The following is a 10,583-nucleotide window of genomic DNA, read 5'->3' as shown; positions in this document are numbered from 1 at the left end:
ATAATTCAGTTATAACCAATAAAGGTTATTTGAAAGGATAATAGGCAGCCATCTTCGGCGGCAGAATTTGTTAATCAAATAAATCTACGATGCTGATTTATGCGCTTGCATCATCATTTGAACAATTATACCTGATATCTGCTCCACTTATAACCTATGTCAAAACGCATAGCTGAAGCCGTTTTGTTTATTCGTCTTAGGACTTGAGGTCGCCATGTAAGAACAAGAACGACCTCCTTACCGAACTAACACGAATGGCATTAGCCGTCTAAGCAGATCGGGAATGATGGGAAAATTACATACTGTCTACCAGAGAGTCAGTTATTCCAAATCAGCATCCGAGCTAGCGACCTTTCCTGGAGACAACGGGTCCCAAAGGACACCGCAGTAGGATATCGCTCTCCAGACAATAATATCGGATAAATATTGACGACGTGTCGAACTTCATTTGGGGTATTTGCAGGAATAATTGATTAAATTGGACTACAGTTCAATGAAACGTTTAATTCCCGTAACATGTTCAACAACAGAGCTGAATTCTTCCATTTTTCAAAGAAATATTCAGGTAATGTTACAGTTAGCTTAATTGAATGCTTTTTTTTCATAATTGGTAATTCAGTGAGATACCGTTGATGGAATAATATGTTTAAAATGGCATGTGTTATGTATGAGTCATGATGAGTTGTTTATTGTCTGTAGTAAATGGTTTGACTGAAGGTGAATAACGGTTGTCTGTACGAATCCACGGGCATGGTTTGAGTGAGTGTGAGTTGGGTTTAACGCCGCTTTTAACAGTATTCCAGTTATATCACGGCGTGTCAGTTTTATGTGGGAGGAAAGCCCGAAGTGATGCAGGTCTCAGACCACTTCGGTGAAACCCACGAGCACGGGTATGGTGCTGACAAACCTAGAAACATAATTGGGGCGAACCGGGATTCAAACCCACAATCATAGGTTTCTGGCGTGCCCAAGGGACGCAACTCTGCACAGCGAATGACGGCGCCTTAGACGACTGGGCCACTCGTGCCCTCGACATGGTTTGACAAAACATGAATAAAGGTATGACTACGCTGAATTAAACAGGAACAATGGTGTCCCAAAATGTGAATGATGGATTGTCGAAACACTGTCAACGAATATCAAACGTTAATAATAAAAACACTTTTAATTGTGTGATAAAAATACCTGTATGTAAATCACTGGGTTGACGAAACACGACCACTGGTTTGACTAAAAGCGAACAATGGTTTAACTATACGATATCAACTTAACGAAAACGCTATCAATGGTACTACTGAACCCTATCAACGGTTCGACAAACGCAAAGAATGGTTTGGCGAAACACGATCAATGGTTTGAACCAAACATCTCTAATTGAATAGTAAAATGGTCGCCTAAGCTGACACGCCTTGATATAACTGGAATACTGTTAAAAGCGGTGTTAAACCCAACTCACTCACTCATTTAGATGTCTATAGAAACGTCTAGATATATCCCTTACATACTGTTAAACTGTTGTTTAAAAGGAATTGGCATCTCAAATGCTATTTATCGTTAAAACTGCGGTTCCAAAATATACCTTGTCGTGTACAAAGTAGGAATTCCTGAAAATTTTAACTATCTGTTGTCTGGGTACAATGCATCTCGTAAAGTCCACGTAAAAATTATAAATATCGCGAATAAAACTGATAATGAGCTGGCAACTGTCACAAAGCTCTGTTTATTTCAAAGCTTTCATTCCACAGCTGTTTTTAATGTTTCATACACGACAAAGTCAGTATCATAAAACATATACACTCGAAGAAGTGATTTCAAAACCAATGTAACATCGCGCATGTCATCATGTGATTTCCGGTGCAGAATCATCATAAGTTCGTCATGATTGGGGTAAACGCTGACTTCAAAAAGGGACCGGTCGTTTATCATGGGGTTGGGAGTGTGTGTGTGTGTGTGTGTGTGTGTGTGTGTGTGTGTGTGTGTGCGTGTGTGTGCGTGTGTGTGTGCGTGTGTGTAGAGGGAGGAGGGGGTGGGGGTGCGGACAGAGAGAATGAGGGAGGGTCACCAAAATAGGTATGACATTCGCTTTTAGTTACTAATGCATAGACCTGTGGAGGGTTACACAACTTGACATTTTCTTATTAACTATAAAGCGATTTTGCATTTTGTCTATTCAGGGAGGGTCATGGAGTAAATGTACTAGGGCATGGGAAGGGTCATCAATAATTATGATAAACAATTCCTGGAGGGGTCATTATCTTCCGCACATTAGTGTCAGTGTTGATTTTGTTAATAGTTCTGTACTGCTGGACGATACAGAAATGAGTGTCAACCAAGCGAAGTGCCATATCAAATCGGGGAGAGGGACAGGCTATCTGAACGGCCATTGCATCAGACCTATGTCCAGTGTGTTGAGAGGATCAGCAACCCTGCAGAGCCTTTCGGTTTGATGAAGTCGGCTGGCCGGAAAAGTGAAACAGAAAGCTTTCTGTTTGCTGCTCAAGACCAGTCACTCCACATTCGAAACTGTCAATGTATGACTGTCCAACAAATTGTCAGTGGATGCCCAACTTTGGCACAAATACAGTATCTTAAGCGGCGTGATGGAGTGGTTCAATCGTTTAATTACCGTCTTCGCCATGCTTGTGGTTTTGACACAGAGGTCCATCCATGGTACGACTCAGAATATGTAGAGGGGAAAATTCAAAAACCTCTAAGCCTCAACCCCGATCCGGGGGCACGGGTGGCCCAGTCGTCTAAGGCGCAGCGATTCGCTGTGCAGAGTTGCGTCCCTTGGGCACGCCAGAAACCTATTATTGTGGGTTCGAATCCCGGTTCGCCCCAATTATGTTTCTAGGTTTGTCAGCACCATACCCGTGCTCGTGGGTTTCACCGAAGTGGTAAACGTCTGAGACCTGCATCACTTCGGGCTTTCCTCCCATATTAAGCTGACACGCCGTGATATAACTGGAATACTGTTAAAAGCGGCGTTAAACCCAACTCACTCACTCACTCAACCCCGATCCACACCACCCCCTATAATAAGTGACCGGTCCTTAAGTACGGCTACATGTGCGATATGGCTGACCATGCGCCTTAGAGACATGGCGCCGAGATCGCTTCTCATGCCCTACGCTGTTGTTTGCCTAGCAAGACGCGATATTTAGACAGTGCTTATGTTTTTTTCTGTTTCTCATCTTCCACCTGTCCCGAATAACCGCCTCGTTTCAAAACAAACAAAATCGTTTATTTACATCCACCAGGATATAAATCTACTCGCGTTGGAAAATGTCACTGTGTTTGGAGGATATTCAAAGAAGGGAGGTAACCCTGCTTCCTTAGTTTCGACCTGAACGCTCCGTCTTTAAGTCCACAACAATCGTTACACAACAAGTATATAAGCAGTATATAAGCACATGCACATTTGGAACTTTTATTAACTCTGGAAGGCAAGATTCAATTTGTTAAACATTTTTACATACTTACATGTATGTTGATATATAACAGACAAAGGGGCGGTCGGGTAGCCTAGTGGTTAAAGCGTTCGCTCGTCACGCCGAGGACCCGGGTTCGAATCCCGACATGGGTACAATGTGTGAAGCCCATTTGTGGTGTCCCCCGCCGTGATATTGCTGGTATATAGCTAAAAACGGCGTAAAACCTCACTCACTCAATCACTATAACAGACAAAGCATCGCTTATAAAGGACCGCCCACTACAAGCCTGTACCAATATTCACTCTTTCGCGCACCATACAGGGCGACAAGGTAGCCTAGTGGTTAACGTGTTCACTCGTGACGCTGAAGTTCCGTGTTCGATACCCCTGGGTACAGTGTGTGAAGCCCATTTTTGGTGTCCCCCGCCTTGATATTGCTGAAATATTGCTAAAGCGGCGTAAAACCATACTCATTCACACACTATACAGCTTCACGGTTATTTGCCTAACACAAAATTAATTATCTTTTACTCTATTAAGTCCGAAAGATTTTTTTTCTAATAATTAATACGAAAATATACCATCCAGTGCAATATGTTGCCAGCTGGTTCCCGCTGAATGCCTTACTGTGTGTGATCACCACGGAATATGTCCTACATTGTACATATGGCACAAGTGGATGGAACGCAGGTCAAATAGCTCTCGCGTTATCGAGGTTACGGACATCAAAACAATCCTACCGCGGGCAAAACCCAGACTTGTATCCAACTCGTTTCGTTAAGTATCAAGATCCTTAAATCTATTTTAAATATTGAATTATAGATTCCAATTAATAAGGTCTGACAAACTCAAGGCAGTGTCTCGCGCAATGACATAAAAAGCTTGGGTGATTAGCAATGACGTGAATGGTAAGACTCCTACAAGAACTGCCAAGACGTAACCGTTCGATAAATTGCCATGATCAGATATAATCTACCTTTTCAACAGGAAATTGCAGAGCCGTTATCTTTATCGGATAGTTTGCACTGATCACGGCGTTGGGTTTACTCTTCTGAAATAGCCTATAGACCGAATTCGCTCGCTCGGATCACAACTCGATAATTTCACACTGCAGACCTTCGATTTCACGGGCGCGGGAGACACTGGTGAATTTGGAAATTTCGATAAGGAGTTGTTTAGGACTGGAGGGGTACGGCAAAGTTTGGCGTCAGTTGCAGAAGGCGAGAGAGGATGGTTTCGCACCTGTTCTTAATTGGATTGTGTATCCTAGTGACAGGTAAGATCACCAATATCCACACCTGTAATGCACTCACAGGTATGTCCTTTGATCGTACAGGATCATATTATAGACATAATTTGCTTTCGGCATGTAATACAGCTAAAGTTACAAGTCATCAATATGCCACGTCCTTCATGTGCCAGCATTAATGTAATTTCAAATTTGTCAGAAATTGTATACACTTTAGTTCGTTCGTTTAGATATAACAGGTATGTGTTTCTAAGAAAAACGCTCAAAACAAAAGCTTCCTGATTATATATTGTTTGTAGTACATATAGTATATATAAGTAATTCTATTGTGGTATAAAGTCACCAGTGGTCAACACTATCGTATAGACAGTTTGTCCATCGTAAAATGCACTATCAAAAAAGGGTAGACCTGCACGAAGTTCAACAGCTGCTTCAAAAACTGTTAATCCACGGAATACCATTTTTAATTTGAAGAATATTTCGGATATCTGTTTAAACACCTTCATGGTATATAACCCGTGTGGAATACCATTTTTAATTTGAAGAATATTTCGGATATCTGTTTAAACACCTTCATGGTATATAACCCGTGTTTGGTCGTCATGTGATAAGACGCGCTTTAATCATTCCGTGAAAATTTTCCTTGGAACGTGATCGTGTTGTAATTCGCCTGATAAAGTACTGGTTCATATTAAGTATGATTCGTGTAAAGCCACAACCATGATGAACCGGCATTACTTCCCGGGACAAAATTTTAACGTCGTTTTTAGAAATATTTTCTTTTCCCTTCTTCGTTTTCGAGCTAGAATATTTAAACACTTTCAGTTTTGACTGAGTTCTTTCTTTCTGTTCATGTCGAACAGAATTGTAAACTACCAGTGTGTTCTTATATAATTATAGTTTCTTGGTCAAAATGTTTTTACTTGTTTCGTGCAATGCAAATCAAACTAAATAATGGTAATCAATTTTCAGTATTTTCTACACATGTAGAACAAACATTTTTGTGATTTCTCCGTAGTCTCATGAAGAACAATTTAAACTCCACATAAGCCCGAAGAGAGCGTGTGCAATTCTCTCCGTCTATATAACTACATGTACCAGGAGATAGCTGCCTGTGCCAAAAGGATTTCTTGGCTGTTATCTGAGATTCAGACTTGGCTATTGGATATGACGGTACGGGGGCGGGGATGGGGGCGGGGGGGGGGGGGGTGGGGGGGGGGGGGGGTGGTTCAAAGCTGTGTCATTTTACAACTGGCATTATTGTTTTTATTTACTTAGTAAACGGTTCTTTCTATGTCTTTCTGTTTTGTTCTCTGACTCTGTTCTTGTATGTTGGATCTTAACTTGTAGACGAGAAAGTATGTGAATATTTCACATTTTGAACCAAAAATGTTTGTGATGCATATCCAAGATAATGAATCGGAATGTTTTTATATTTTTGAAACTTTTATTAATAATGGAAATGAATTATCATAAGTATTTCAAGAATCGATTGATAACAATAGGATATTAATATATTTTAAAACAAAATTATATGTCCTACATATCTATTATGGAAACACTTGTCTAGTATCCTTTTTATTATTCTCAACAATTAAAATGAAATAAAACGAACAATGATAAAAGCGGGATGGGATTCATATTTGTTGAGCGTGTATACCACAGCTGCCATACATAAACTTTTATTCCACTGAGCTGCAGTAGTGGCTCGTGTATACTGCGACCAGTGATATAATCGATTTCACCAGAAATGTTTCTTCTTTTTTAATGTTCTACTGTGAGGATTTATGTCCTGATTAATGACAAATTCCGCTGAAAACATCACGTTGTAGAACGTGGAACAATCATAGCTAGGGCCATCATGTGATATCACCTTTCTGTCTTAGTGAAATGTGTGTGATGGCATTACGTGAGTAAATTTATTTTTGCACATTTTGAGGCTGCTGGAATTTGAACTTGCCCGACAGCCATTAGACCCGAGAATGTATTTCCTTTGAAAAAAGTGTCATGATCCCTTTTAAAATAGATCAAGTCCTGTCGTTGTAGTGTTGAGTAAAGTGGTTACGTATGTTATATATGGGTGTGAATGGCAGATGTTCATAAAAAATACGTCCATGTTGCGAAATGGGTTTTTAAAGTTCCATAATCTGCAGTCGGGGTAATAGGGATTATATGTGTCTAGTCTGTGGTGCGAAAACGCGAGAAGTCATTGTCATGCAAATAAACACCTTTTGTGGCAATTTTCTGTCTGTAAGTGCTTTGGTATCAGATTTCTGCTTGATAAATGAGATGAACGTTGTGGCTTCATGAAGACGAATCTGTGTCTTCCCTCTCTGCCTTCTTTGGGTTTTTGATCTTGTTAGAAGATGGGCAAGACATTTGGGGGATAGGGAGTAAGTAGGGGCCGTATCTGCTAGCCTGTCCCTGTCTTGCACTGGTAACTCTGATCAGGATAAACATATGCCCTGACGCGAAGTGCTGTATGATAGAAGCACATTCACACACCACATATACTTGTATAGTAGAAGGGTGAATCCTGACAGTTCTATGTTCCGAGAAGGACCAGTAACTGTTTGTTTCTTAGGACACTAGAATGGTTTAAACAGCCTACTTTACACTCATGGCAGGTTATACGGGGATTCACAAACAGTTTTAATATGATGATGATGATGATGATGATGATGATGATGATGATGATGATGCACATATTAAAATATGCAGCAAAGAGGGTTTGGGTGATCCTGGCACAATCAGGATGGTTAGGTTCATCATCAGCTCAGGGCCCTTGCCCCCTCTACACGCAGCCCAGACAGCGAATGGGACTTCTCCCAGGACGCGCTGCCTCGTCAAACCCACCCAGAGCTTTTCGGAGAATGTGAAGACTCCCTAACACTGCAGCCTTCTGCATTACCCAGATTGTCAGAAGGGCTGTATTCCTAGTAGTAAATAGATGTGTGCAAAAGTGCACAAAACAATTCTATCATGAAGAGCCCAAACGTTAATCAATCTACGCCCTCCCGTTATGATTGGTAAATATAAGCGATTGAGGGAAGAGCGAGGGTGGTGGGATCTATTGTCTGACATGATTCTTCGTGTGAGGGTGTCAATACACCTGTATTCCTGGTAGCAAACCCGGGTATTCTCCCAATGTCAGTCAACAGATTGGGAAGTACCAAACCTAAGGCACCGAGAACAATGGGGAGTCGAACAACTCGGTACTTGGGATGCAAGTGTGACATTTCGAAAGCGAGGTCGGCATATTTGCCATGTTTTTCCTGAATATCTTGTCAATCACATAAGTGTCAAAAAGGACAGAAAATTCAATAATATAAATTATTTCATTGTATTTATCAAAAAGGGACAAGATCAGGTTTATTGACCTGCATTAGGTCTGAGGCTGTATACGGGCCTATTCCAAAGAATTTTCCCCTCTACATATTCTGGGTCGTACCATGGATGAACCTATGTGTCAAAAACACAAGCATGGTCTTGAGCAGCAAACAGAAAGCTTTCTGTTTCACTTTCCGGACAGCCGACTTAATCAAACCAATGGACACTGCAGGATTGCAGATCTTCTCAACACACTGCACATAAACTCGATGCAGCAGTCGTTCAGAAAGCATCTCCTTGAAGAACTGAGTTCAGGCCGATTCGATATGGCACTTCGCTTGGTTGACACTTATTTCAGTATCGTCCAGCAATACAGAACTATCAACAAAATCCACACTGACATTGAGATTATGTCCCACATCCTTGGCGCGTTTAAGAAAACTATTGAAGGCCTTGTTTTCATCATGAGTCTTGATATCAGACAGACAAATAAATGTGTGCACAACACAATTCTGAATCAATTCAATTCAAATCATGAAGAGCCTCCACGTAGTAGTAGTAGTAGTAGTAGTAGTAGTGGTAGTAGTAGTAGTAGTAGTAGTAGTAGTAGTAGTAGTAGTAGTAGTAGTAGTAGTAGTAGTAGTAGTAGTAGTAGTAGAAATACTAGTCACTAACTGTTAACAAAGAATCAGTGTCTTAGACAAACACGATATTTTGTTGCTATCATTTGATTCAACTTTTACTCGCATGCAGTTATATTGTCAAACACTGGTCATATATCAGGTACCAACCCGGAAATTATACAATAGGTTTCGTCGAGAAAAATGGAAGGTCTCCAACTGTACAATAAGCTCCATTTGACAAGAAGAGAGGCGAGCTGCACCATCAGTGGAAACAGGTTACAGGTTTATCATATATTGATGCTGTGTTAGAAAGGGCAATAAAAATATTATCGATATGTAAATGCTGAATCATATCATCCCATGGCAAAGTTTAGCAAACGAATAAATTATGTATTTTCACTGTACATTACTTTGGAATGGATGCCTTACATACTGATAAAAGACTGTGAACTTTTGAACTGTTGACCTTTCCAAATATATAGCCTAGCATGTGGTGTTACTTTTGTTGCACATGGTATCATCACGATTTGATAGCGATTTATAACCACATGCTTATGATATAGTCGGAATTATTCAATGGACACCGCCTTTAGCAGAGGTTTCTGATTATGGAAAGGTGTTGGTGAGGGTCATGCGAAAATGTACATAAGAGATAAACTGTGTAAATAGCGAAACTTAGTTATTCATATTAACAGAAGAGAGTCAAAATTACCAAATTTGTAGGTATCTTTGTCAACAAATAGTTTCAGTCCAATTACCTGCCTTGAGACAGTTACTTGAACCGGGTAAAATCCTGGTGTTTTAAAACCAAATTTAATGACGCACAAATCAATCATGACAGTTTCACTTTCTTGAACACATTTGAAAGTGATTCTTAAACACATGCTTATGACGTAGTCGGAATCATGCAGTGGACACTGCTTTTGCTACAGATTTCTTTTGATTATGGAAATGGTTTATTTTTTATAAGCTGAATAAAATGGGGAAAATTGAAACGTTACTTGACAAAGAAACACAAAAACAGAAAGAGGCTTTAAATTCTAAATTACGAAAAACAAATGACATATTGAAATAAAGGCTTTTTAACAGCAAAGAGCACGTAAACATCAGCTTTTTTGTTTAATGACAAAAATTCAGTCGATTAATCTATACTATTCCAAATAAGTTAAGGAACGCCTGTTTTGTTCATATTACTATACTTAATCTGTCATTCCTTTTGAGCATTATATATATCCACATAACTGCTTACATTGATTTGGTAGGCAATTCGAGATATATTTACTCCGTGTGGGGAAACAAATCAAGTCTGGTCTTTACCTGTAATTATATATGTCAGTTGAAGTGCGTACACAGCTGTCAAAAATATGGTAAAATATAAATGGTCGATATAGACACTGCTTAATATCGAAAACTTTATGTCATTTCAACGACGTGAAAGATATCTTCAATAAGACTGAAGCGATTTCTATATTGCTAAAACGCACACGTTTCCTCAGAAACTGCAATATATTTTCTCAACACAAAATTCAATTTATCTGACTACTGCACACGTACATCTCAGCAATAGTTAAATATCACCATACTATAACTGTGTATTTCAGGTAATACTTCTGAAACGAGTATCCGCACTTTTACACCGTATGACGACCACGTTCTGTGAGCTATTCGTTATCTGCACTCAAAGTCAGTTAAGGTCGTAGTAATGGAAATCACTTTGAACGTATAACTTAATAGGTCTATTATTGCGCACAAACAGTGTCATATGGAAGAGGGGCGGTCATGTCGCCTAGTGGTTAAAGCGTTCGCTCGTCACGCCGAAGATCCGGGTTCGATTCCCGACATGGGTACAATGTGTGAAGCCTATTTCTGGTGTCCCCCGCGGTGATGTTGCTGGAATATTGCTAAAAGCGGCGTTAAACCATACTCACTCACTCACTTACCCATAGGC

The 10,583-nt window shown here is 40.1% G+C and overlaps 1 protein-coding gene across 2 annotated transcripts in view; it reads left to right on the top strand.

The window, feature by feature from the left end:
- The first annotated feature begins 4,477 nt into the window (after window positions 1-4,477).
- Window positions 4,478-10,583, top strand: part of LOC139443173 (lysosome-associated membrane glycoprotein 5-like) — a 36,263-nt gene continuing 30,157 nt past the window's right edge. For both annotated transcript variants that reach the window (XM_071224134.1, XM_071224133.1), the window contains exon 1: window positions 4,478-4,709. In XM_071224134.1, coding sequence (XP_071080235.1) covers window positions 4,664-4,709 — 46 coding nt within the window. In that variant the 5' untranslated portion in view covers window positions 4,478-4,663. The remainder of the gene's footprint in view (window positions 4,710-10,583) is intronic.

The sequence above is a fragment of the Haliotis cracherodii genome, unplaced genomic scaffold (assembly GCF_022045235.1).
Source record: "Haliotis cracherodii isolate W230 unplaced genomic scaffold, xgHalCrac1.p SCAF_5, whole genome shotgun sequence".
Taxonomy (NCBI): Eukaryota; Metazoa; Mollusca; class Gastropoda; order Lepetellida; family Haliotidae; genus Haliotis; species Haliotis cracherodii.
The sequence above is the reverse complement of the archived record's forward strand: the minus strand, read 5'-3'. Positions and strand labels throughout refer to the sequence as shown.